Genomic DNA, 27,403 nt, shown 5'->3' on the forward strand with positions numbered 1-27,403 from the left:
GGGATGGGCGGGATGACCTGCATCACCACCCCTCATCCCCCACTCCTGGGCGTTGTTCGCTCTCCTAAGGCTGCGCCACCCACACAGCCCTGCGCACCTCCCGCCACCGCCACCGCAGGGGGTTTGGGTCGTCTCAGCTCCCGCCCCGGCCGATGGGAGGAGGGGATGGGGGAAGTGGCAGAGTGGCTGCTGCGCCGTCGTCTCCCTGGTTGCCCTTTCGCTGAATCCACGCACCGAGTTGTGCAAATGAGGCCGGGCGGGCTCATTTGCATTTCATGCTAACGAGCAGATCCCCTAAGTGCCTTTTTTTCCTGGCGGGAGTCTCTGCTCTCATTCTGAGTATGCAGCGCCAGAGTCTTGAACTCCGTGCCGTCTTCTGGGAGAGGGGGACTATTTATGGTTGCTCCGCGCGTCTGACACCTTCTTCCCTCCCGTGAGTCGGCAGTTTGCCGGGTCGGCCTGCCCTTCCCGCCAGGGTAGAGGTCCAGGGGCTGGCGCGAGAAGTAGGGACACTCATCACTCCTTCTTTGCAGAGGGGAAAATGAGGCCAGAAAGACTGACCCAGCCCAATGATCAGGTCCCCTGGTGGTCAGCAGGCTCCACACCCCATCCATCATCCCGACCACCCCTGGACTGTGGGCTGAACTCTGTTCTAGAATATGACCGAAAGGAGGGCAGGCACAAAAGCACCATCTGGATAAACAGAGATCCACGTGTACCTCCCTGGGTTCAGGACCTAGGGAAGACTGGCTCCACAAGAAAGGATCTCATCCCTGTACTGGGCATGTTGGGGCTGATGGCCAGTCGGAGATGCTTACCCTTTGCCTGAGTGCCAGAGAGCAGGCAGAGGCAGGAGCCACAGGGAAGGCAAAGGAACACCTGAAACCATCTTTATTTAACTCCAGCCCTCCAAGCCTCAGCTCTGACATCACCTCCTCAGAGTAGCCTTCTTTCCAGCAAGTATTTCAATGCCTCTTAAGTGCCAAGGTGCTCAGGATACAGCACCGAGCCAGACGTAAGTCTGGAACTTCACAGCTCTTAACCCAGGCTGGGATTATATGTTTGTGTTTGCAGTAATGAAATGATTGTCTCCCCATCTAGGCTCTGTGTTCCCAGAGGGGCTATGTTCATTTTGCTCACTAGGGCCTCGTGTAGTGTCGGCACAAAGTTGTTAGGTGAATGAATGACTTCAGGCAGGGAAAGGGAAACAAAGGGACAAGAAATTCTTTTCTTTGGGCCTCAGTTTCCCAACAAAGACGCTTAGCCTAACTGTCTAAGAGCTTTTCTGGGTTTTAGGAAGAACCCCCCATATACACCCTGCTCAGCCAGCCCCTGCAGCCCCGCTTTTACCCCTCCTTCACAGCCCATCTGGCTCCCTGCGGAGCTGAGATAATCTTCCCATCTGTGATACCCTTTGCTCAGGGATGATACAACCATTATTCCCATTTAGTTACCTTAACAGCCCTGAGAACTGGGTGGGTGGACCCCACTTTTCAGATAAGGAAGGGGGGTGCTCAGAAAGACGAAGTTACCTAAGTGACTGCCCAAACAGTATGGCCCTGTCTCCAGTGACCCTGGCCCACAGCTGTTCTGCTGGGAGAACCAGTGCACACGCACGAGGGACCAGCAAAGGAGAAGGGATGCTGCAGGAACTCTTAATCCTGCATCTGAGCGAGATTTACGTGGGACCCTGCCTTCTTCAGAAATTTGAGCGCTCCTGGAAGAACGAACCCTTTTAAGGAGGTAACTCCTTCTTCCGAACCCATTTACAGAATCCCATCATCGTGTGCACATCTCATCCAAGGAAGGAGAGAGGAGCTGCCGAGCAGACTCGCTGCGGGGACAGACCTCCTCCACAGTGGTGCCTGGACCTCTTGTGAGAATAGGAAGCCTTAGGGTTCTTTATTGTACCCTGAAGACCCTAGAGAGAACCAGAAGTGCTGAGGGGTCGAAGGCCAGTCTCTTACCCTCTCTAGGCCTTGAGTATCATACATACGAGCCTGAAGGTACCTGCCTTGCCAACTCATTCATGAGGGTCAATGGGACGATGGTGGCAAGAGGGCTTGGCATGCTGCCCAGACTGTTCCAAAGCCAGGGCTGGGGCTGCCAAAAAGGCCACCTGTGCTTCACCATGCTCCATCCTCCCTCCCTGCCTCCTCCCCAGGCCAGGCTCCACTTGTCCAGCTCTCACTTCCTGGCAAGGTTGAGTGGGCTCCAGCTAGAAAGGGGCCAGCTGACCTTGTTGGCCAGAGCACTAATCCCCTCCAGATGGGCCGGTGGCTTGCACTGAGGGCCCGGCTGCCCAGACAGAGCTGACTCTGGTCCCAGTGACCATGTGTGGCTGTGTGTGACCGTGTGCAGGGAGCAACTCCATCCAGTCTCCTGGTTCCTTCCGGCTTCACTCCTCCCCACTGCTGACATCCTCCGCAAGCGGCGGCCCCATGAAGGCCTTCTTGTCTCTAGCAGCCTCTTTCAGCTCTCTGTGTTGCTTAGCTGGGGGGCTATGAGGATGCCTGGCTCAGCAGAGTCCCAAAGGGCTCAGAGGGACAGTTCCTCCCCCCGCTTCCCCCACCTCCGTCAGCCCCATCACTCTGCACCTGCCCTTCCCAAACCATGTGTCCCAGTCCCCATCCCTCAACCCACGGAAGCTACATGGGGTTTCTGGAGCCTGAGAAGTTGTATGTGCCAAGGACAGGGCTCAGAAACGTCTCCCAACATTTAGGGAAAAGGATGAGGTCACAGGAAGGCTTTCTCTGCAGCAAGGAGGACTCAGATAGATTTGGGGAAGGACTTCCAACCCAAAAGATGCTCCAAATGAAAGAGAACTCTTTCCTTGGACCAGCTTGTGTGAAAGCAGACGAATGGACAGTATGGCCTCCTGCAAGGAGGCCTTGCTTCCATCCTTTCGAGGCTGGGGCTAGATGGATACCCCAAAAGAAATGTCTGAGTCCTGGCAGTATCAGTTCCCACAGTGCACCAGGGCATATGCAAAGTCACCATTCTGTGAAATATAAAAGTTCACATAAAGCATCTCTGTCCTTTTCCAGCTCAACACAAGAAGACAATGGGGAGGGGAGGGCAGATTCCCTTCTTCTTTTTTTTTTTTTTTTTTTTTTTTGAGACGGAGTTTCACTCTTGTTACCCAGGCTGGAGTGCAATGGCGCGATCTCGGCTCACCGCAACCTCCGCCTCCTGGGCTCAGGCAATTCTCCTGCCTCAGCCTCCTAAGTAGCTGGGATTACAGGCACGCGCCACCACGCCAGCTAGTTTTTTGTATTTTTAGTAGAGACGAGGTTTCACCATGTTCACCAGGATGGTCTCGATCTCTCGACCTCGTGATCCACCCGCCTCGGCCTCCCAAAGTGCTGGGATTACAGGCTTGAGCCACCGCGCCCGGCCCAGATTCCCTTCTTAACCTCTTCTGAGGGCAAGGATTGGGCTTTCTCCCTCCTGGGCCAGTCCACACCTCCATGCCCACCACTGGGCATCTTTATTTGGTTTTAGTCCCCTGACCTCAGTTCAGAGGAGTAAATTCATTCAGGCTGCAATGACCATGGATGGGACAGGGTCAGGCTGCTGACCCCTGGAGGATAAAGGAGAAATGGGAGAAGGCAGAGGGGTCAGGTGGGCTCCCAGAGGAAGGGACCCTGAGCTACTGGTTCCCAGAAAGCTGAGACCCTGAGGTTACCGCGGGACAGTGTTAAGTTTATTCTAGGGTGAGTGGGCACCCAAGGGGGGCAGTGAGTATGGCCGAGGTCACCTGGTGGCAAGGTCTCAGGGATGGCCACAGGTTCTACAGGACCCTGCAGGGCCTGAGTCTCTAGTGAGCTGGGAAGCTCCACTTTCTGCCCCAGCCCAAGGGGGTCGGGGCAGTCACGGATGTAGCAGTTTTCGTAATTCACAGGGATCAGTGATGGGCATCGAACAAGCTTGATTCTCACACACATACGCTGTGGCCTGGTCTTCCAGCCGTCGGAGGGTACTCAGGAAAGGCAGCTGGCGGGACAGGAAGCTCGAGGGGTCCCCATCGGCCAGAATCAGCACCTAGGGCAGCAGCAGAGCAGGGAGATTCACCAGTGGGGTGACTCTCCCTCTTGTCCATCGGCAAGGCCCACAGGGAATTTTCCTCTTCCCAACCTTCTAAGGGGAAGGAGATGTTGAGGAGCTGAGGATGGGAGGGGGCAGCTCCGGGGAGATGGCAAGTGGGGCTCACAGATGGGGTACCTTGTTAGGAATGTAGATAGAGTGGACGCACTGCACCAGAGCCTTGGTGTCCTTGGCCTGTCGGTCTCCACAGATCACGATCTGACCGCAATAGAAAGGTCACGCCATTATGTCAGGGGAGGGAGCAGCTGAGCCCTAGACCACCAGGGCTTCCCCATCCTCCCTCCACCCCACCCTATAGCCCTAAGAAAGAACAGGGACTCATCTCAGCTGCCAGGATGAGTTAATGCTTGGCAAGTGGGAAAACCACACACACACACACACACACACACACACACACACACACACACGAGAATACCAAAGTGGCAATGTCACACATATACACAGTGATACAGATACAAACATGGGGAGACACACACCCAGAAGACCCGGAGCACACAGAGATCCATCCAGAGAGACACACAGTAGTCACACACACACACAGCAGATGCCCACACAGAGGCAGATACCACACACACAAACCCCAGACACATGCATGCAGGCAGACACAGAGGCAAACCTGCAGATGGGGGAATCCACACGCAGACAGACAAACACACATGACAAACACACCAGCACCCCCCTCAAAGGCAAGTGCATAGACATACACCTCCAGGGTCACACACACCCGGATGCACACACACCAATAATAGAGTACAAACAGAAGCAATTACACTGACACCAAGACATACAGAGAAACACTTCACCAGCCACCAGAGACTCACATGAACTTCTGCCTCCCTGACAGGCACATCCACGCACATGCACACACACAGACCTGAGCTCTGGGGACAGCCCAGGAATCCCACCCCCTGTTCCCATCTGCCATCACAGCCTCAGCTTCCCTCCTGCCCGAGGTTTCAACTCAGGTGCCCTCATCCCCCACCTGCTTGAGGGTCTGCTGCTGGGCTGAGAGGGCACGGACCATCTCGGGCAGTGCCACCGGGACACGGCGCATGCGCTCGGAGAAGGCGGTCAATAGGCACACGCACTTGTCCATCCAGTCCTTGTGACCCGTGAAGCCGTGCAGCCGGAGCAGGTTGTGGGCTGACACAGAATTGGCGCTGGGTTCTGCACCGTCCTGGTCTGCAGCACACAGGGAAGCAGGGAGTATGGGTAAGGGTAGGTCACTGAGTGCCAGGACCCTGTCCCAGGATCGTATCCAGGGCCACGTGGGGGATGGGACAGAGAAAAGGCCCCGGCCATCCCGCCCTTCCCCGTTCTGGTTGTGGATGCTGCTCTCTTTATGACACCCTCCACGTCACCTGTCCTCGCCTCAATTGTCAGTCAGGCTCCCTCCTCACTGCTGATACCTCTGTCCAGCCACCCAGCTCGAGTGGCATCATCCTGTCCCCTTCCTCTCCCTCTCCCTCTGCTTCTAATCCACCTATGAGTCTTGCCAGGGCTGCAGTCAGAAGAGATCCAAGTCCCACCACATGTCCCCATCTCATACTTCCACGTGGCCTGAGCCTTCACCAGTGCCTGCCTGGGCTGAGCATGACTAACAGCCTCCTAACTGGCCACCTGTTTCCCCTACCCACCTTCTCTCCACCAGTGGTCAGAGTAACCTTAAACCCACACCAGAACAGGCCACAATCTGCTTCAAACCTCCTTGCCAGCCAGGTATGGTGGCTCATGCCTATAGTCCCAGCACTTGGGAAGCCAAGGCGGGAGGATCACCTGAGCTTAGTAGTTTGAGACTAGCCTGGGGAACATAGTAAGACCACATCTCTTTTCTTTAAAAAAAAAAAAAGAAAAAAAAAATGGCCAGGCACGGTGGACCACGCCTGTAATCCCAACACTTTGGGAGGCCGAGGCAGGCAGATCATTTGAGCCCAGTAGTTTGAGATTGGCCCGGGTAACATAGAGAAATCCCATCTCCGCAAAAAATTCTGCAGTCCTAGCTACTCAGGGGCCTGAGGTTGGAGAATTGATTCAGCCCCAGAGGCAGAGGTTGCTGTGAGCCAAGATTGTGCCACTGCATTCCAGCCTGGGTGACAGTGAGACCCTGTCTCAAAAAAAAAAAAAAGGAAGGAGAGAGAAGAAAGAAGAAAGAAAGAAAGAAAGAAAGAAAGAAGGGAGGAAGGAAGGAAAGAAAGGAGAGAGAAAGGAAGGGAGGGAGGGAAAAGAAAAGAGAAGGGAAATAAAACAGGCCGAGTGGTAGTGGGTCATGCCTGTAATTCTAGCACTTTGGGAGGCCGAGGTGGAAGGATCGCTTGAGCCCAGTTCAAGATCAGCCTGGGCAACATAGCAAGACTCTGTCACTATTTAAAAAAAAGAAATTGAGACTCAGAAATATCACAGCAGCCAAAAATCACACCATTAATAAGTAGCAGAGACAGGAAGCCAGGAGGGCTCCTGCCCACACCATCCCATCACCCACGCTGCACTCACACCTCCCAGGACCCCGGACTAGCCCTGCACCCCCACTGACCATCCTTCAGACGCAGGGGCAGGCCAGCCCCCAGCTCAGCCTCACTGCAGAAGTAGCCGCCACCCTGGGAGTCCCAGAAGAGCCTATCCTGCGTGTCCTGCAGCCGCAGAGCCCACTCGAGCCATGCACTCTCCTGTGAGGCCTCATACAGGTCCAGCAGGCCCCGCACCACAAAGGCATAATCCTCCAGGAAGCCCCAGCACGGGGGGTTGCTGGGGGACAGGCATTAGGGGAGGGGCTGGGGAGAGGCCCTTTCCCAGAGGAGGCCCTTTCATGCATGTGTTCCCTGAATCCTCCCGATGAACCCTCCCAGGCAGGCACCATCAGCCCACTTCCCGGATGAGGAAATGGGCCCAGGGAGGCTACGAACTCACAGCAAGCACCTGGCAGAGCCAGGACTGGAGTCCACATGGAGAGGAGAAGTCGGACAGAGGTAGGCTGGGGACGCGTGGGGAGATGACCCTCCCGTTCTACCCAGCCCCCAACCTGTGCTCCACAGTCCCCCCAGAGCTGGTGTAGCAGGTCCGCATCAGGCGGCCACTGGCCACGTCAAACATGTGCCGCTTCAGGAACTTGGCACCATTGGTGGCATAGTTGATCAGCCTGTCTTGGCCCAGGACTGCCCCGGTCACAGCATAGCCTGACACCATCAAGCCTGGAGGCAGGAGAGACAAGTAGTGGTGAGAAGCTAGCCAGGACCCTCCCGGCATGTCCACCCTGACACCGCAAGCCCCAACACCTCCCTGGAGCCATGGCTGAGCCCTAAGACCTTGGCCTTCAGAGCCAGGCACGGTGGGCGTTCCCAGGCACGGCGGGTTTCTCAGCCCTTGTGTGTGACCTTGGGCGGGTTATGCAAACTCCCTAAGCCTCTGTCAACTGAGAATAATAACCCCAATAAAGGGAGAGTGAGCGTTTGGCAGGTGCCTGACAGACGGGGGCTTTGTGAAGGGGGATCCGAGCGACAGGCCGGGTCTCAGACGCGCAGCCCCACCGTTCCAGGCGGCCAGCATCTTGCTGTCCAGGTGCGGCTTGGGCCGATGCTTCCGGGCCTGGAAGAGCTTCTCCAGCCCCGTATTGAGCAAGGTGCGCACGCCCTCCACATCCAAGCCGAAGCGCGCAGCGGTCAGCTCCAGCGAGTACCGGACGGTCAGCACATTCTGGCCCTGCAGCTCCCCCTTGGGGTCCTGGGGAGAACGGCCTTTGTCTGCGAGCTCAGAAGACTGGCAGGCACCAGGGCCCGTCCGGTGACCCCAGAAGTCCTCACCTGACTAGAGCTGATGTTACCAGCCTCCGTGAGGCCGTAGTGCTTCATGAAGAGCTGGCCTGAGGTCAGCGGCTCGGTGGCACCCAGCACAGGCTCTGGGAGGAGCTGCTGGACCTCGTTGGCCGTCCACACGTAGTAGGCGCCTTCTTTGGGCCGCATGCCCCGCTCTGGGGGCGAGTCGGCATCCTCCGCGCTGTAGAAGCCTCCGGACTGTGGGAGGGGAGAGTTGGCTGCCCCGGCCCGCAGGGCAGTGGCGGTCCCGACCCCTCCCGCAGCCAGGCTCGCCTGCCTCCATGGACACACACCCGGTGGCTCAGGCTCCGAGTCACGTACTGCAGGATGTCTTTGGCCACGTCAGAGTAGAATTCATCACCAGAGATCTAAGAAAGGGAAGAAGGGAGGCTGTGAAAATCGGTCACTGGGGCGGCCCAGGTGGAAGGGGCAACATTCTCCGAGACAGGTGGGGGAGGGGAGCCTGGGTAATGAGTGCATGGGAGAGAACTGGGGGTGCAGATTAAGAAGAGTCACCATCACCAGTAAGGCTTTGTGAGAGACAGCCAGGCTGTTCTCTGGGCCGGGATCAGGGATCACCTGGAAGGCCTGTGAATAGGCCACAGCAAGCTGTGCCTGGTCATAGAGCATCTTCTCAAAGTGAGGGACGTGCCACTGGCGGTCTGTGGAGTAGCGGTGAAAGCCCTGTGCCAGGTAGGATGCAAAGCTGGAGGCCGGTCCCAGCCTCTGTCCCGCCCCACGGCCTCCTGCTGCCCCTCCAGGGAACACCCAGTGCCCGTCACCTGCCCCACATGGTCCCGGATGCCCCCATTGGCCATCATTTTCAGGGTATGCAAGGCCATCTGCTGGGCCCGAGAGCCATCCTGAGTTAGTCGATGGCTGAGCCAGTAGGAGAACAGGAAGCTCAGGATCACTGTGCGGGCACCAAGAACATGGGGGTGAGAGAATCGAAGTCAGAACGGAAATCGGGGGTGGGCAGCAGGCCTTGGGCCAGGCAAAGGCCAGGAGTTTACTCAACAGGCAGTCTCTGGACAGGCTGAGAGGTCAGCAGTCAACCCAGAGGACAGAAGGTCACAGCCCAAGCCAGAGGTCAAAATATCACTGGCTCATAGAGAACCAGAAAGTTACTTGTCACCCCAGAGCCCAAAATGTCATTAGTCAAGCCAGGGTCACTGGGTCAGTGACCAAGTCAGAGGACAGAAGGCCATTATCTAGGTCAAGGTGAGAGGGTCACTGCTGAGACCGGCAGTCAGGTCTTCACTGATAGCCACCGGCAGTCTAGGGGCAAGGAGGTCGCTTCCAGTCAGGAGGACAGGAAGCTACAGGTGAAGCCAGGAGCCATAAAGTCCCTGACCAGTGCAGAAATCAGAAGTCCAAAGCCAGGCATGGGGCACTGACCCGGTGTGGGAAACTTGGGGGCCTCAGCGAAGCCACCGTACTCCTCATCATAGCCCTCGTCCAGCTGCTGGAAGCAGCGACTGTTCATGGTGGCCGCAGAGGGTGGCAGCTGGCGGTCGCCCATGCTGATCTCTGATCGGGCCAGCAGGGCGGTGGTGACACGCTGACTGTTTTCTAGCAGGGCGTTCTTGTTCTGTTTCCACTGTGGGCAGTAGGGGCATACCTGGAGGTCAGCCGAGGGGAGGGGCTCTTGTTTCCTAGCCCCCCAGCCTGGTCCCTCCCGACTCTCTGAGGCACACGCACCTGTTCCCGTATTCTCAGCAACACCGTGCGGAAGCCAACTCGGGTCAAGCCATCCTCAGGCGGGAAATAGGTGCCCCCCACAAAGGGCTGGAGGTTGGGAGTCAGCCACACATTCATGGGCCAGCCCCCACCGCTGCTGGTGGCCTGGCAGAGAGAGGGCGAGGGTGAGGGAAGCCGCCCTGAGCTCTCATGGCACGCACACTCCCAAGAAGGGCTGCGCACCTGCACGAACGTCATGTACACCTTATCCACGTCGGGCCGTTCCTCTCGGTCTACCTTCACGCTCACAAAGTCCTCGCTGAGCAGGCGGCCGATCTCCTCATTTTGGAAGGACTCCTCTTCCATCATGTGGCACCAGTGGCAGGTGGAGTACCCAACTGAACAGGACCACGGGAAGAAGTCAGGGGGCCAGCGATGGGTCAGAGGGAGGCTGGCCAAGTGACCCTGGCTGGATGGAAGAGGTCCTGGCCTCTGGTCTCCTGGGAGACCCACCAGGCCCAGGGGACCCTCCCCATCCACTGCCACTCCCTGTGCACACCGCACCAAACCCACCACCCCCCAATCAGAGAAGATGAGAGCCTCACCTGAGAGAAAAATCGGCTTGTTTTCTTTCCTGGCCTTGTCGAAGGCTTCCTGTCCCCAGGGGTACCTAGGCCCAGCAGGGTGGGGCATCACTCAGTAACCCAAGGGGTCTGGGAGGGACCTAGGACCCCAGCAACTCTAGGCAGGGCCCCAGGATTGGTGCTCACCAGTCCACGGGGTTGTAGGCATGTTGTAGAAGGTATGGTGACTTCTCATGGATCAGGCGGTTGGGGACCCTCTGGGGTGTAGAGGAAGAACGGCTTCCCTTCCCTCCAGCAGGCATGGGCACTGAACTACTGACCGTTGCACTTCGGTCCTTGTCCCGGGAGGAGCTACCCCTGGTGAGGACCACTGGGTCAGACAAGCCAAGGGCTTCCACCCACCTTCGCCCAGGCTCCCCAGCACCTGCCCCATTCCACTCAGCACCCCTGTAGAACCCCTGCGCCCAGCCCAACCCACCTTTCTGAACCACGGGGGGGATTGTGGCCTTTGTGCTCCCCCTTATGTTTTTTGGGGGGTGAGGAGAGGTGGCTCATTGGGGGCTCCTTGCCAGGTTAGTCTCCCCCAACCTCCTGGGCCTGGCGATGGGAATGGTGGCTGTGAGGTCAGGGCGTGTCACAATGGGCAGAATGGTTCTTGGGGCTCCATTCCTTCCCCTCCCTGGGCCCCTCCCGGGGCCCTTCCTGGAGCAGTTGCAGGAAGGCATCTGTCTGGCAGGCCTGGGTGTGGCCCCACCAGAAGGTGGCCTAGTGGTGGTGGCTGAACGGGCCAAGATCTGTAGGGTCTGGGACTGGACCAGGTGAGGGACAAACAAAGGAAACCAGACACAGGGACTTCCTCACTCAATGCCCACCTGCTGGGACTCCTGTGGGGCCAGGTCTGGGGCCAGACCCTGGGACACCTAGGCAGTCAGAGGTCTCAGGGAGTTCAGCCTGGAAGTGGGCACTGTGGGGAGACCTAAATGACAAAAGCTCCATGCCGCAATAAAGGGCTGTAACAGGGCACAGGGTGCTACTGGAGAAAGGCCCTTGACCCAGTATCCAGCACTGAGGTGCAAGAAAGGCTTCCTGGAGGTGGTGTCAGCAGTCTGGGGAGCTGGCACCGCACTGGAGGGCAGGGGAGCGGAGAGGAGGGCAGGGGAGCGGAGAGGAGGGAAGGGGAGGGGAGAGGAGGGAAGGGGAGGGGAAGAGGGGTTTACTGCCAGGGCCAGCTCTCGAGCAGATCGGAGGTGGGGTGGGGGAAGACCAGGCATGCAGGGGTGGTCCAGGCAGACACTGGGGACCGGTGTCCGGAAGACCCTACACTGGGGCCACAGGCAGGCGCAGGGACTGCCCTAGGGGCCCACTGGCCAGCCCGTACCTGCGGCTCGCGGAGAGGCCTGCACCGGCGCGGGGCAGCAGAAGAAGGCGGCCCAGCCAGGCCCGCGCGCTCAGCATGGCTGCTCGGGGCAGTAGGCCCGGCCGCCACGGACAGGAAGGGCGGGCAGGAGGCTGCGAGGGGCGGGCCGGTCACCCATGGAGCCGCGGGCGGGTCTTCGCTGGAACTCGGGACAGTGGCTGGTCTCCGAGCGTCGCCCTGCGGCCGAGCGCAGAATTGCAGATCAGGCAGCCCGGGCTTGGGGGGACCCATTCTGTGCATAAAATGGGGCTCTGCCCCTGTCTAGGGAGGATGGCCCTTCTCGTGGGAATAGGGAGGGCCGTGGGATGCCAGAGCTTCAGTTCATTTTATTCAACCCCTGCCCATATTACAAACAAGAAATGAAATCCAAGACGAAGGCATGCCTTGGCCAGGTCCACCAGCTAAGGAGCTTTGCTTTTTGCAGCCTCCTCAGCGCTAGGTCCTACTCAGATCCTACCCATTCCAGGAAGCCTTCCTCGAATGTTACTGATGTACCTATCTTACGTCTCATAGGTTACACGTGACCTCATTGGCTACATTCAGCCAATATTTATTAAGTGTCCGCCCGCTGCCTGCCACTGTGCAAGGCACTGGGGATACAATGGTGGGCAGAGAGACACAAGGCTGCTGCCCTCACATGGCTTACAGTCTGTTGAGAGCGCCGGAAGCTAATTCAACACCCAAAGTGATGAACATACAAACACCCATGTAACAAGTGACCTGATTTGATGGAAAGGGCGAGGGATGAAGGCTTCCCTGCGGAAATCACATTTGTGTAGCCACAGAGAATGAGGGGAGGGAACTTGGAGGGCGCTCAGGAGGACTGCTGGGGAAGGAGGCAGAGGAACAGTTTGTGCAAAGGCCCCGTGGCTTGTCGTGAGTCTGGGCTTAGCAGCCGCAGAAGCAGGGAAGACAGGGAGTAGATGAGGGCAGGGACAAGGTCTTGGAGGGACTTGTGAACTGTGAAAAGGGGAATTTTTTTTTTTTTTTTTTTGAGATGGAGTCTCACACTATCACCCAGGCTGGAGTGCAGTGGTGCAATCTCAGCTCACTGCAACCTCCGCATCCTGGGTTCAAGCAATTCTCCTGTCTCAGCCTCCTGAGTAGCTGGGATTACAGGTGCATTCCAGCACACCCAGCAGATTTTCGTATTTTTAGTAGAGACAGGGTTTCACCATGTTGGCCAGAGGTTGGGGCCGGGGGCGGTGGCTCACGCCTATAATCCTAGCACTTTAGGAGGCCGAGGTGGGTGGATCACAATGTCAGGAGATTGAGATCATCCTGGTTAACACAGTGAAAAACCATCTCTACTAAAAATACAAACAAAAATTAGCATGGTGGTACATACCTAGCCAGAGAACATATTCTGGCTAGAAAGAACAAAGTTAAGCTCAGATTTTGTATTTTTAGTAGAGACAGGGTTTCACTATGTTAGCCAGGCTCAAACTCCTACCTCAGGTGATCCACCCACCTCAGCCTCCCAAAGTGCTGGAATTACAGGCCTGAACCCCTGTATCCAACCCATTTTTTTTTTTTTTTTTTTTGAGACATAGTCTTGCTCTGTTGCCCAGGCTGGAGTTCAGTAGTTCAGTCTCAGCTCACTACAACCTCCACCTCCTGGATTCAAGTGATTCTTGTGCCTCAGCCTCCTAAGTAGCTGGGACTACAGGCACACACCACTGTGCCCGGCTAATTTTTGTAACTTTAGTAGAGATGGGGTTTCACCATGTTGCCCAGGCTGGTCGAGAACTCCTGACCTCAAGTGATCTGCCCGCTTCAGCCTCCCAAGGTGCTGGGATTACAGGTGTGAGCCACCAAGCCCAGCCAGAGAAGGGGATTTTTGATGTGAGTAGAAGCAAGCTGTTGAGAGGCTTTAGTCAGGAGGGTGACCCAGCTGAATCTGCATTATGGAAAGATCCCACCAGCCGCCCAGTGGAGAATGAAATGGAAGGGGGCAAGAGTGAAAGCAGGGGCAGATAGGAGGCTCCAGCAGCACCCAGGGAGATGGGGGAGTGGAGATGCAGAAAAGGGCATGGGCTGGAGGCCGGTGGAGGAGGAAGCGTCATCAGGATTGACAGTGATGCAGAGGGCGATGTCCAGGGTGACTTGCAAGGTGGGGCCATTCCCTGAAGAGAGGGCATGGTGTGGGGGTAGGGGGACAACACATGGGGTTCACTGTTGGACCTGTGGGTTTGAGATGTGCACATGGAGACAGAGATGACACTGCCTGGAGCACAGAGGAGGGGCTGTTGGAAGAGAGAATTGGGGGTCTTGACTCTGGAGACCATCTGGGTGTGGAGCTGATCCAGGGATACTGTGCAGCCGGAGCAGAGAAGAGGGCTCAGGTCCAGGCTTGAGTGAGCCCGTGAAAGACACAGACAGGGAGCAGACAGGGTGCAAAGGAAACCCACACGGGGCCGCACCCCAGAGACGAAGGACAGAGTGTCGTCTACATGTCAGACTGCTGAGGGACCAGCCTGGCTGGGACTGAAGAACGTCCATTGGCTTCAGCAACATGGAGGCCATTGGTGTGCTTCAGCGGGCGTTATTCCAGTGAAGTCAGGCTGAGAGCAGAAGTCGACTGGTGGGCTGAGGAGGAAGAGGAAAGGGAGGGGAGATGGAGGGATGATGGGGGCTTGACACGAGGGGAAAGATGGGAAGACACTGCCAAGATGGATGGAGCTAATTAAGATACATTTTGATGGGAAGGATTCATTTGAGAAAAAGTGTTGGAAGCCATCAAGATAGAAAAGATGGTGGTTTTGGGTGGCTCTGAGAATGTGGGGTATGGTGTGTCACTGGATGGGTTGGCTAGCCAGAGGGTCCAGCGGGTGCTCCAGGGAACATGTTCAGGGTAGAAGGAACGAGGTTAAGTTCAGAGAGCTGGAAGCTTGCCTTGGATGTAGAGGAATTTGGGGTGATGAGAAGCCTCCAAGTGTGACCATGCTGAGGGTCACTGAGAGGTCAAGGGGCAGGAAAGTCCTTGGATAATGGAGTGACATGAAATTGAGGTAAGAGCTGGAGAGAGAAGACTGAAGCATTCCAGAAATGAGGTGGAGTGGCAGCCCCAGGCAGGGAGGAGACAGAATGACCTATGGCACCAAACCTCCCAGCAGAAGGGGTCTTACAAGAAGGGAGACAGGAATTAAGGCTACCAACCTCTTTTTTTTTTTTTTTTTTTTTTTTTTTGAGATGGAGTCTCGAGCTGTTGTCCAGGCTGGAGTGCAGTGGTATGATCTTGGCTCACTGGAACCTCCACCTCCCGGGTTCAAGCGATTCTCCAGCCTCAGTCTCCCAAGTAGCTGGGACTACAGGTGTGCGCCACCACACCTGACTAATTCTTTTGTATTTTTAGTAGAGATGGGTTTTCACTGTGTTAGCCAGGATAATCTCGATCTCTTGACCTTGTGATCCACCCACCTCCGCCTCCCAAAGTGCTGGGATTACAGGCGTGAGCCACATCACCTGGCCCCAACCTCTTCTTTGTGGGAGACAAAGCAGCTCTCCCCTTGGAAGTCCTCAGGGGATCCAGTTTAGAAGAAGAGAGCCTGGGTGGCAGGGCCAAAAAGAATGGGTCAGGGCCCAAGAAGGATGGACTCACCCCAGGTTTGGGTGTGGCAGAGGTATTAATAGATGGATGCTGCACTTAGGTATTGCCTGGCAAAACCAGGATTGAAAGGCACGATGGGTCCGTGCCTCATGGTCAGTCTCTGAAGAGGGTGGGCCCTGAGCTGAGTGGACAGTGGCCTGGGGGCGTCCACAGAGCAATCTCATGTGGAAGAAACTTCTGATCCCATTTGACAAGTAAGGAAACACAGGCACAGAGACATGGAGAGAGTAAGGAATTTACTCAAGGTCACAGAGCATAACCACTTATTACTGAGTGGTTCTTGTCAGGGTCAGACCTTGGAACAGAGCTTTGGACCCTGTCAGTCTGACTTCTGAGCAGGTGTTCTTGTCCATCCTGTCTGTAACTGCCACTGTGGGGCTCCCTTCCCCTACCCCCACCTCAGGAAGGGGAGTGCCATTGTGTCCTTCCACTCACCGACTTTGGTGGAAGGCCATTTGTCCCTGAAAGGAGGATGGGGGCTAGCTGCAGGCTGCCTGTAGAGCCAGACTCTGAGCACTGAGGACACATCAGTGTCCAGTGGTCCAGTGATCAGGGAGCATTGAGAAGAAAAAGAGGTGAGAGTGACCATAGGGGCCCCTCCTGGATTGAGTACCAAGCCCCACCCCACCCTTGGCTTCTCAGACTCCACATAAACCCCCAGAAGGTGTCCGACTCCCTCTGCGTGGCTGAGACTGAGTTTCTCGCCAGCCTTGGTGAAGCAAGGGAGAGGGTAGTTAGATTTAAGGTGACTCAGTAAAGCAAAGGCGCCCAAGAGCTCTTGCACCTGGCTCCTGCTACAGCCGCATCACAAACCCCTGGCTTGTCTACCCTGCTGCGCTCGAGCTTAGCTTAGCAATTCTTGGATCCCTCCCAGGTGAGCTGAGCACTTTGTCCGCAGCCGTCAGTCAATATTTGCTGAATTAAATCTGAGGCCCAGCCTGGGAGCTCCTGGCCTTGGAGCCAGACTGTCTGACTTTGAATTCCAGCCCCGCCCCATGCCAGCTTTGTGACTTTGAGCATGCCATTTAACTTCTCTGAGCCTCGGTTTCCTCGCCTGAAAAATGGGAGTAGTGCCAGCTGCAGGGGTGGGAGACCTGTGCCATCGCACTTCGGTGGGCTTTGCGCTTGGTTTCATGCCCTGCTGTCCCTGTTTTGAAAATCTTCACCCGATTTTAAACAAGGAGGCCTCACATTTTCATTTTGTGTTGAGCCCCACAAATGATGTAGCTGGGGTCCTGAACGGAATTAACAATATTATCTGCCTCAGAGAGTCATTGCAAGGATTAAATAAACTGATCTGCTTAACACGTAAATAGTACCCAATAAATAGGAACGAAGGCCTATTGTCTCTGGCTGTTAGCTCAGCCCCAGTGCCCGTGTGTGATAAATGAATGAAATGACCGAATGAGTGACAGCCTGGAAGCGTCTGGAAGCGAAGGTGCCAGGGTGACGGGGGATGGAGGTGAGGGTTGAGAGAAGCTGGAAAGGAAGTGGGGGCAGTTTTGCACCCCACGTTGTGCAGCTGCAGTATCCTCGGCAGCTGGTGATCCACGCTGTGGTCCGGACCCAGCAGCCACACCCCGCAAAAAGTCCACCCGGTGAGAGCTGAGAACGAGCGTTCCAGTCTTTATTATGGGAGCGATCAGTCTCTAGCTCCCGGGCCATGGTCCACGTCCAGCTTCCGGAGCCGCCGCGGGAATCCAGCCGCCACTGGCTCCGCGATCCACGAGCCCCGCCGCCCCGCCCAGTCCCGGTCCGGAGGCGGGGCCGCGGTGCCCGGCGCAGGCGCAGATCGGCCCGGCGCGGGGCGGCGCTCAGAGAAAGGGGTTGGTGCCGCTCTGCGGGGGCGGGGGCCTCGGCCCGGCTGAGCTGGGCGTGGGCAACAGCGGCTGCCCCGGGCCCGCGGGGGGCGGCGCGAAGGCTCCGGCCTGCGGGAAGACGCTGACCGAGGCGGGGAGGGTCAAGCCGGCTGGCACGCTTCTGAGCGGGAGGGGCAGAGAGGCGCTGTAGGTCATGGAGCCCAGGGGCACCCCCACGGGCCCGCCTGCCAGGCCCAGCGCCGGCGACCCGGTGCGCATCTGGTTCAGCGTCGGCCTGCCCGGCTCGCCTGCGCCGAACGGGTTGGTGGGGGACGGAGCGCTGAGACCTGCAGAACGAGAGTGGCTTGGAGCGGCCCGGGGTACCGATCGCTATCCTATACCAGGAAGTCTTGGAAGTGGGAAAGGAGAGGGAGCTCTCCCGCTGAGGCTGGGCTCTGAAAGCAGGGGCCCTGGGTCAGGGGGATGTCCTACCTGTCAAAAAGGGGTTCCGGGTCTTCACAGCCTGGGGCGCCTTGACCAACGAGTCAAGGTTGACCAAGGAAGAGGCCGACGGGCCCAGGAAGGACTCGGGAGTCCAGCAAGCTCGGGCCGCTTTGCTTGGCTGGGTTAGTGCTTCCCCCAGTGCGCCCAGGTCCAGGGCATCTGGCTCCTTCGTGCCATTTTGCTTGGAACTGGGGCTGGGGTCTCCAAACAGGTCCAGCTCTGGAATAGAAATGCTAGAGCTCATTGGTGGGGAGAGGGATTGGCGTCCGACGTGGGAGGAAGAGGATAGAGGCCGGCCAGGGTGGGCCGCTAGTTCTCCAGAGCCGCTCCATCCCCTTGTCCTGCTCACCCGCAGGGCTGCTGGGCTTCCCGGAAGGCAGGGCCTGCTCCAGACCCTCCTTGGTCTCTGTGGATTCTGGAGGTTTGGCAAATGGGTCAAAGGCCGAGGCATCACCTACAGCTAGCCGAAGAGAGAGAGGGAGAGGAGATGGGATGGTAAAGAGGACAGGTACTGGTCTGACCCCTTTCCAGGGAAGCTGCCCTCATAACGGCATCTGCTGCCCCCTTGGCCCTGGAGGGAAGGCGACCTGGAAGTGCCCCAGCCCCTCACTCACACCCTCTGGCCCTCTTCTTACCAGGCGTGTCGGAGGTCTCCATGGAGGCCCCCCAAGGGTCAGCCCCAGTGCTGGGGAGTTTGTGATGGGGAGAGTTGAGTGCCCAGGGGTCTGTGGTGGGGGGCTCAGCAGGCAGCACTGGGGTCCTGCCCCAGGGCTCAGAGGAGGATAGCATGGGAGTCAGGTCCCACGGCTGGCTTCGGGATAGGATGGCTCCTGAGGGGATTGGAGACCAGGGGTCTGCAGAAGGACCCCAGGAGGAGCCACTGGTCTCTGTGTTCGGCCTAAGACCTGAAATGGAACAGCACAGACATGACCCCAGGCCCACCCTTAGCCCTCGCCCAGGGCCCTTCCCAGTTACCCAGCCCGAGCTGGGAGTCAGGGGATCCATGTCACAGAGGGACTGCGGCCTCAGAATCACCCAGCAGGCTGGAGCCCGTATTTGGCGAGTGACCCCAGAAGCTGGGACCTGCAGGCATGGGTGACTCAGGCCACCTTCCCAGGCAGGGACGGGCTGAGCAAGTGAGTGCAGCGAGAGAACATTTGCTGCGTTTCCTAGGAGCTGAGCTCTTCAGACACGCTCCCCAGCACGCACTACAAAAGCCTGTCCCACGGGCCTCAGAGGCGCATGGTGGTGAGCGACTTGCCCGGTGACAGGTGTTGGGGGGAGGTGCTTTGCCAACAAGTGTCTGGGAAGGAGAGGGCTTTGGGGCCAGCCTGGAAGTCTCTTGCAGCCCTGCATGCCCACCTGGGATGTCCCATGGGTCAGCAGAGCAGTGTGTGGAGGGCGGGGCCGGGGCAGGTACGAAGATGTCGGCCAAGTCCAGGACGGAGGACTGCGGAGGGGAGAGGCAGCCAGGGCTCAGAAGTGGGCGGGGCTCGGAGGGAGGGCAGGCCCTGACCCATCAGCCTAATGGCAGCTCATTCTCTTTATTCATTCCACAGATACCTAGTCACAATCCCTCTCTTCTGCACAGTGCTTTACAGTTTATAATGTTTCTTCATCCACAGAGTACCTGATTTTCATAACAACCCTGTGAGGTAGGTAGGGCAGGTGATGTACCCATTTTATAGATGAGCCAGCCCAGGCCCAGAGGGTGGAATGGGTTTGTCTGAAGTCACACAGCCAGGGAGAGGCAGAGCTGGGATAGAATTCAGGCCAGCAGGAAGGAGCAGGAAGGACAAAGGCAGATGTTTTTCAACCAGCCTACTTCCCTGGGTCAGTGTCCAAGAGAAACTGGCTACAGTGAACATGGCGGAAAGAAGACCACAGCACCTGGGCGCAGCAGGGGCGGCTCAGGAGGGCAGCCGTGCACTCAGTAGTGGCCTGCCCCCAACTCAGGGAAAATCCGTCCATGAGCCCAAGGTGTGCTCAGCACCATGTGCTTGGGCCACCCTAGTCCTGATCGACAGTATCACATAATCCTCACATGTCAGAGCTGGAACTATCCAACAAGCACACTGTGCAGAAGGGGAAACTGCGGCCATGACAGTGACATGCCCCAAGTCATAGAGTAAGTGACAGCAAATCCAGAACCCAATCCAGGGGTCTCCGATCATTTGCTGTCAGCTCAGTCCCCAGCCCCTGCAGTGTGGGACTAGGGCTGCTACACCCCACCCCCATTTCATCTCATAAACACTTCAGTGCTTAGTATATGCCAAGCACTGCTCTGCTCTCTCTTTACAAATACTCAGCCCATCTCCTAGGCCCTGTCCCACCATGCGCCACAGCCCACTCCCTACCTGGCTGGTTTTTAGCTTTTCCTTCTCCTTTCTCTCTTCTCTCTCGAGCTCTCTGTCCTGCCTATGGTGGACAGCAGCCCCTGCACCGTTGGCTACGGGGGAGCCATCACCCCGCCAGGACCTCACCTCCTGCAGAAAGCACAGAAGGAGTCAGGAGCATGAGCAGCCAGGACTCCCGGGACCTGTGCACCTGAGGCTGGAGTCGAGGAGCGAGTGCAGGGTGGGAGGCAGCTGAGAGGTTAGGAGCAGCAGGGCCACCGCGTGCAGTGGGAGGAGCCTGTTAGTGCCCGGAAGCACCTCCACCAGCAGCGGCAGCAGCACCGGAGGCCCTGTGGGCTTGGCCACTACCTTCTCATGCTCCTGCTGGCTCAGGCGCAGAGCCAGCTGCAGCTGCAAGTCCTCGTCCCTGTGGGAGTCTGGGGGGACAGGCTGCGGAGGAAGAGAGGGGTGAGCTTGGCCCTGTACCCCCACCCTGGGACCGGAAGGGCAGTATAGCCCTGCCTGGGTGGTGGGGATGGAGAGACAGATGCCCACCCTGACTGTGCATGGGCGGTTTGCCCCTCAGCAGGGTGAGTGTGGCTTTCTCCCTGCCTGCATCTGAAATGCAGTTTAAAGATCAAGAAGACTGGTCTTTAGCTTCTGAATCCTCTGAGAGATCCCCACCGCCCTCCTGTGTGGGGCCCAGCTGCCTCCTGCCCTGTCTTCCTGGATCCACAGAGGTAACGGCAAAGATAATGATATCGGGGCCCGTCCTTGTCTCCCCAAAAGGACAGCTGCTGGGGGGGCAGCATATGTCAGTGTCTAAGCACACTCCCCCACCATGAGGTGGTAGCAGACCCCCCCAAGACATGCCATATGCCCCTAATGGCACACTCGCCACTCTTCCCAGGTCCAGTGGAAAGGACTAGAGGCAGGGAGGCAGTCCCTGCCTGCGACAAACCAAAGGAACTAGTGGGCCTTGTGCTGTCCTTGGGAGCAAGAGTCAGGCTTCAGGTGACAGAGCCTGAGTCAAGGCTGAGGGGCACTCTCCCTCCTAGCCCATCCCCTCCCCACCACAGCTGGGAGCCATGTAGCCTCACCTTCTCCGCCTCCTCGCGGCTCATGGCCAGGGCCAGCTGCAGCTGCAGCTCCTCTTCCCCTGATGTCTGAGGCCGGGCCTGCTCCAGGTCGGAGGTGCAGCGGGGTGACGAAGAGGAGGCTGCAATGACCATCATGGCTCTGTGACCAGGCCATTACCCAGCGGCTCCCACACCCCCTGCCTGCCAGGAAGCTGAGGCTCAAGGAGGAGAACTGAGAGGAAAGGAGCAATAGGCCGTGGAGGCCCCCGTGGGCCAGGCAGTGTGCCGGCCACTGTAAGTTCCCCGTCCCTCCCCAGTGGGATGGCTCCAGTCCCTCCTTGGCAGATGCACAGGCAGCCACAGGGCACCGGACCAGGGTCCTGAAGCAGGACTTGAACTCAGGTTTCCTGACTCCAGCTCTTGGACTTCCAGACAGACCACATCCTGCTTGAGGGGAAAAGGGAATGCAAGGATAGGAGCTTGTAGTCCAACAAGGTCACAGGCTCAGAGCCCTCAGCAAATTGTCAAGGGCTTTATGGAAGGAGGGCCATTCTGAGTACTCCTCAGATCCAGGAAGCCCCCACCACTGGGGGCAGGAGAGTCAGGGGCTGTCCGGCAGCTGCCCTCAGATAGGGGATGAAGAGGGAGGCCACGTGTCTGGGCACGGGGTAGAGGTAATTCCTTTGTCTGGTCTCATTTCATTCTCAGATCAGACAATGGAGGTAGGTGAACTTATCCCCATTGTACATATGAGGAAACTGAGGTTCAGAGAACTGGTTGCCCAGGTCACACACCTTGGAGGAAGCAGAATAAAGAATGCTATCTGACTCCAAAGCCCATGCTTCCACCATCCCCCATCCTATCAGGCAGCTAACAAATGATAATGAATCAACAACATTATTATCTGAGCTGACATGTTGAGCACCTCCCGTGTGCCGGATGTTGTGCCTTGCATGTTACATTCCTTATGTCTGAATCCTCGTAACACCCCTCAGAGGTAATAGGTATTATGAACTATGGCTCGGCTTGCAGAGCCAGGATCGGAAGTCAGGCCACCTCCCCGTCCCAGCCAAATGCCAGGGGGTGCACTCACAGTTGTAGGAGGACGGGGAGCCCCGGGAGCGGCCATAGTCCTCGCCGTAGCGGCGGCTGAAGCCCAGCTGCCCGCTGCCAATGCCGATGCCCTCCAGTGCCATGCGCTCCTTGGTCTTGAGGGCGTGGGTCCGCTCCTGCCGCAGCCGCTCCTCGTCCTTGAGCAGGGCCATCACCTGCTTGACCTTCTCGCGCACATTGACGCCCTGGTCCTTGCCATCGCGGTCGATGTACTGGAAGTCCTTGAGCGTCTGGATGGTGTAGAGGTTCTCGCGGCACTGGTGGGCCACCCGCTCGGAGCCCGTCTTGAGCAGGTAGTCCAGCAATGTCAGGGCCTTGTACACGTGCCTCCAGTTCTTGCCGCTGTCATTGAGCCGCCGCCACAGCATGCCCATGACCTCAGTGAAGGCCACTGTGTTGAAGGTCAGGTCAGCAATCTCAGACATGAGCGAACTCGGGGGGCCCCAGGGGTCATTGCTGGTGGCCTCGCGCACCTTGATTTCCGCCTCGGAGTAGTTGTGCACGATGTTCTTCACCTGGCGCCGGAGCGCGGAGGTCGTCATAGCTGGAGACTTGGAGGTGGGCAGCCCTCGCCCCCGCTGGAGGTGGAGGGCTGAGGGCCACCGTGGCGAGGTCACGGCCTCGAAGGATGGGTTGCCGTGTTCTTAGCAGAGCAGCTGTGTCCTTGGGTTCCACATGGGGCTGAGGAAGAGAGAGCCTGGAACTCAGGGGCACAGGCCTACCTCACGGGTCACTCAGCTACTGACCAACTAAATGAGGCCTGGCCAGAGTGTTCCTGCATCCAGGAAAAGCCTTCAGCAGCACACGTTCTTATTTCACTTATAATTCAGCAGGCACTTGTAGCCGTGCATGCTCATCTGTCTATCTGCACGGTCACACCACAAAGATGCTATTATCGTTATCTCCATCCACAGATGGGAAAGGTGGGGCTCAAAGAGTATTAAATGGGCCCAGCATGGTGGCTCATGCCTGTATTTCCAGGACTTCAGGAGGCCAAGGCAAGAGGACTGCTTGAGGCCAGGAGTTGGAGGCCACAGTGAGCCGTGATCATGCCACTGCACTCCAGCCTGGGCAACAGATTGAGATCCTGTAATATTAAGTGACTTGTCCGAGATCACAGAGCTGCTACGTGGGGGACTGGGATGATCCCAGGAAGCCCCACCTAAGAGGGCACGGCCTCATGGGGGCACACTAACAGGATTCTGGGAATACCCGCTTGCCTTGCTTCTGCTTGGCCACCTCCTCTATTTCTGCGAGCTCTAGCTTAAGACCTATCCTTTCCAGCTCCCCAGCTCACTTTTCTCATATTGTTAATTTTTGTAGTTTGATGCATTCAACACCTATTTCCTGGAGGCCTTTTCTGAGCCAGGCACCATGCCAGGCACAGAACACACGCCTTGGTCCACCCACGTTCAGTTGAGAGGGTACAGAAAATCACAGTCCAGTGTGGGAGTGCAGAGCAGCACAGGAAGACCCAAGCCAGGAAAATCAGGGGAGACTTCCTGGAGGAGGTGGTGGCAGAGCTGAGATCCAAGATCCAAGAGAAGAGTGAGGAGGAGTGAACCAGCAAGTCGAGGAAGGCAGCTCGGAAGAAATGCTGTGAGCTCAGCCAGAAGGCAGGAGAGCAAAGATCATTTGAAGAATGCTGCCCCTCAGAGATCTGGCCACTGCCACTACCAGTGCCACCCCCATGTACACACGAAAGCGCTGAGGCCAGAGAGGGGATGGGACCTGCCTGTGTCCCATGTCACTAGGGTGGCAGAGCCTTGACTAACATCTAGGTCTCCAGAAGACTAATCCAATGCTTACTGTCAGTGTTACCCAGTTTGGTCATTAATTCATCGGATTGCTTTACTGTCTCAGTCCCACCTTCTGAGCTGAAATGGAAGCTCCCTGAGAGTAGGAACGGTCTGGGTTCTCCAAAGCCCCAAAGCCCTGAACACATGGTGAACCTCTGGGACCCCAGCAGGGAGAGGAGCTGGGCCAGCCCAATTCCCTCCCCGCAGCTGCAGGTCCAGGCTGGCTGCTGAATGCAACCCCAGGCCAAGGTCCTCCCAAGGCCCTGGCCAGTGTCCTTCCTCCCTGGCTCGCACTGGCGTGTGTGACACACACTAGCTGGGCCTCACTTCACCCGTGAACTGCCCCCAACCACCAAACACCTCTCGGCCCCACTGTCCATCCCAGCCCATGGCCCAGCTGGTCCCCAGGCTGCCAGAAGCAGGAATCTAAAGGAGACTCTCCTCCCCCACCGAATTCCACGCTCCTTCCACTCCGGCCTGGCCAGTGCTGGGCTCCGTTCAAAGCAGCCCCACAGGCCTTGGCAGGTTTTGTTGGGAGCCCAGAGAATAGGAGCCCATGGGAGCCAGCGCAGTGGAGGGCGTGGCCCACAGCCTGGCCTACCTTTTGTCTGCCGTCTGTCTTTCCTTCCAGCGGGTGGCGGGCCTTCTGTGGGGATGCCACGGCCACAATTTGTTTAACTCCTGCCCTCCCCCTTTGCTAGTGACTCAGACCTGCCTTCACCTCCCCAACCCGTGGCTGGGGGTGGCAGAGTGAAGATGGGAAATAGTGCGAAGCAAAGCCCGCCCAGCACACGCCCCTCCCTGCTGGCCGCCCCTATCTGCTGGCCGCTGGAACTAGCAGAACCAGTTGGGCACTGTGACTCCACCAGAGCCCTACCTGGACCTGGCTGCCCTGGCCCTCCTGCCTGGCCCTGGTGGGAGCACCAGCCTCAGTGGGAGGGGACTCTTGGTGTGGGCCCAGCGGCCCTGCCTGAACCTTTCTCCCAGAAGGTGGGCATTCTCTGCACACCCCTGCAGGAGCTGGGGGAAGGGCGGGGTCAGAGACAAAGTGAGGCACCTTGACTTTCCGTCTCCGGAGTTTGAGGGGACAAGGAGCAAGAGGGGCCAAAGTGAGGCTGCCAGAGAATGGAGGGGAGGAGGAAAGGAAGGCGAGAGGGAGCAGCTGGGAGCGCTGCCAGTAGTGTTACAAGCAAAGGGTTTTATCGAACACAATATGCCCAGAAATAAAAGGGAGTGAAACAGAAACCCAGTGGCTGATAAGGCAGCAGTGGTGGCGGTAGCAGCGGCAGCCCTGGGCAGCTGGGTATGGAATTACTGCAGTGACCTTGAGCCAGACCCTGTCAGGTGGAGGGAAAGGAACGGAGAAGGCAGGGCGTGAGAGGCCAATTCAGAGACGAGGGAGAGGGCAGAGGAGGGAGGAGGCTGGGGGGATGGGAGCAGGGCCAGCAGGGGTGGGATGGGCACGGAGTATCAGCTCTCTCTACATACAGGGTCCCAAGGAGAACTGCGTAGTGGGGAGGGGCTGCTCCTCTCAGGACCTGCAGGATGGGGGGACCTGGAGTGTTTCCCGAAAGTCAGGACCGAAAAATGCAGCTCGCTCATCCCCATCGAGGGGTTCAGAGACGTGGAAAGAACCAGATCTGTCCAGTCACACGTGCCTGAGTTTGTGCAAAATCTGTGCACCCACCCGCCGGTCGCACCCCCTTCCCGTCCTCTGCTAAGGCGGGCTCTAGCCCCTGCCCCCAAATCAAGTCCAGCCTGAGCAGTAGGGAATGACAGTGCCCTTATTAACGCTGTAGGGACAGGAGTTGAGCTTGAGCTCTAAGCTTCTGGCCACTCTATCAGCCCTGGTATAGCTGCATCCTGGGGGCATGGGAGGTGTGGGGCGGGGGAGGGGGTGTCCCCGAGGCTAGAGATAAGCATGAAGGGCTGAGGAAGAGGAAACGCAGAGATGTGCAGAAGGAATCTAAGAGGAATGCCACCAAAGATCCCGAGTCCCAGGATGGGATGGGGAGGGGGCCCCGAGTCCCCTTTCCGGGCGCTGCAGGGAGGGAGGGGTGGCAGGAAAGAAGCCCTTAGGTCCTCTACAGCTCAGCCTCCTTCCTTCCACCTGGGAAAGAAACTAAGCCCCAAGCCCACTCTTTGCTCCCCACCAACCCCCACCTTCAGGCCGCCACTGCTAGGGAGGGGTCCAGGGAGGAAGCTTACCTCCAGTGCGGGCTCCCTCCGCCTGAGTAGCCTTTGCGGTGACCCTCTGATGTGTGCGGCAGGGGAACTGCACAGCCTCGGGAGCGTCTCCAGAGCCATCCACCGTGGACCCTTGTCCCAGAGACCCCCACCTGCTCCCAGGTGGCGTGGACCCCTCAGAGGGGCAGCAGCAGGGTCCCTGGAATGGGTAGCAGCTCTTCCCGCGTGCGTTTGCCTCCTAGCCAGCGCCTGGCAGCACTCGGAGGAAAGTTGCTCAGCTGGCCCGGCAGGTCTGCCTCAGCAGTAACAGGACACAGGAGGAAGCGCAGGGCAGGTTAACCCCTTCCTGCTGGCCAGGCAGGTCGTGCATTGAGACGTGGGAGGCCTGCCTCCTGGCTGCCCCCAGGAAGTGCAGATCTGGAGCCAGTGCTGGGGACCCACTGCTTTGAGTTAATCCTTCCCCTGCCTCTTCGGCAGGAAAGAAGGGGGGCTCCAACACCCCCACCACACCCTCCCCTTCCTCCTCTGGGCCAGAAGGATGTTAAAGGAGAGGGCAGGGCTATTTCCTGGGACTGGCCCTTTGGTGGAGCCCCTGCCTTCTAGGGGAGGAGGGCGTCAGGACTCCAGCACATCTCCCTTCCGGCCTCTCCCACAGGGAGTCAGAGTCCTGCTCTCTCCATCCTCCTCCTCCTCCTGCGTCTCAACTGGAAGATGCCTGAGGCTCACTTAAGGACGCCTACCCACCCAAAAACCAAAGTTGTTCTTCAAACTCTGGGAGCCTGGAGTGCCATTCACACGGGGAGCCCAGCCCCAAATGGTTATGACTGACAGGAGGCAATGACGGGTCTGAGTTTGAGCTGACAATACCGTCCTTTCTGAGAGCCATTTCCAGCCTGTTTCCTGTTCCCCTGAGCAAGGGAGGTGGCATGAAGATCAGCAGCTGTTTTTAAGGCAGAAAGATGGCCCAAGGCCAGATGGTCTGAGATGAGGAGGGGGATAAGGCAGCCTAGACCCTGAAGTAACAAGGTGATGTGGCCTCTGGAGCTGGAGAGGTGCAGTCAGCATGATCTTCAGGGACTGACTTGGGGCCCTGGGACACAGCTGAAGAGGGGAGATGGCAGGAAGCCAGGTCCCATGGGTCTAGTTCTACTCCTCGTCTCACACTTTGTCATACTTGGTGATGACACGTCGGGAAGACCTGGCTCCAGGAAGCATCACCCTAAAAGTGTGGGCCAAGGAAGCCAGAGGCAGAGACTACCAGGGGTGACGCGGTGTCCCGTCACCCGCCTCACTCCCTGTCTTGCTACCACCTGCTCTTCTGCTCGGCAACCCACACCTCACCTCCCCAGCTCTGTCTGTCTCTCCTCCTGCTGGAGGGCTCT

General features: G+C 57.8%; 2 protein-coding genes across 7 annotated transcripts; both read right to left on the reverse strand.

Moving 5' to 3' along the window:
• Window positions 1–3,684: 3,684 nt before the first annotated feature.
• SPATA20 (spermatogenesis associated 20) lies at window positions 3,685–11,706 on the reverse strand. Of its 3 annotated transcripts, XM_039476329.2 has the most exons (17): window positions 11,556–11,706; window positions 11,050–11,097; window positions 10,364–10,534; window positions 10,199–10,263; window positions 9,837–9,991; window positions 9,615–9,758; window positions 9,312–9,513; window positions 8,696–8,826; window positions 8,493–8,597; window positions 8,207–8,281; window positions 7,902–8,111; window positions 7,629–7,821; window positions 7,124–7,292; window positions 6,638–6,849; window positions 5,090–5,289; window positions 4,225–4,305; window positions 3,685–4,044 (listed from the first exon to the last, which is right to left on the reverse strand). In XM_039476329.2, the coding sequence occupies exons 1-17, from the start codon at window positions 11,630–11,632 to the stop codon at window positions 3,874–3,876; spliced, it is 2,409 nt and encodes an 802-aa protein (XP_039332263.1). In that variant the 5' UTR covers window positions 11,633–11,706; the 3' UTR covers window positions 3,685–3,873. The 3 variants fall into 3 exon arrangements, with proteins under 3 accessions (XP_039332263.1, XP_039332261.1, XP_039332262.1); XM_039476327.2 differs by lacking the exon at window positions 11,050–11,097; XM_039476328.2 differs by lacking the exon at window positions 11,556–11,706 and having other exon boundaries at window positions 11,050–11,141.
• Window positions 11,707–15,423: 3,717 nt separating this feature from the next.
• Window positions 15,424–27,400, reverse strand: EPN3 (epsin 3). Of its 4 annotated transcripts, none has more exons than XM_074388614.1 (11): window positions 26,043–27,400; window positions 22,509–22,716; window positions 22,016–22,426; window positions 20,944–21,062; window positions 20,213–20,293; window positions 19,865–19,993; window positions 18,870–18,957; window positions 18,143–18,412; window positions 17,857–17,967; window positions 17,496–17,726; window positions 15,424–17,350 (listed from the first exon to the last, which is right to left on the reverse strand). In XM_074388614.1, the coding sequence occupies exons 1-11, from the start codon at window positions 26,139–26,141 to the stop codon at window positions 17,019–17,021; spliced, it is 2,079 nt and encodes a 692-aa protein (XP_074244715.1). In that variant the 5' UTR covers window positions 26,142–27,400; the 3' UTR covers window positions 15,424–17,018. The 4 variants fall into 4 exon arrangements, with proteins under 4 accessions (XP_074244715.1, XP_074244718.1, XP_074244716.1 ...); XM_074388617.1 differs by lacking the exon at window positions 26,043–27,400 and adding an exon at window positions 24,436–24,515; XM_074388615.1 differs by lacking the exon at window positions 20,213–20,293.
• Window positions 27,401–27,403: the final 3 nt, after the last annotated feature.

Source organism: Saimiri boliviensis, chromosome 17, assembly GCF_048565385.1.
Source record: "Saimiri boliviensis isolate mSaiBol1 chromosome 17, mSaiBol1.pri, whole genome shotgun sequence".
Classification (NCBI taxonomy): domain Eukaryota; kingdom Metazoa; phylum Chordata; class Mammalia; order Primates; family Cebidae; genus Saimiri; species Saimiri boliviensis.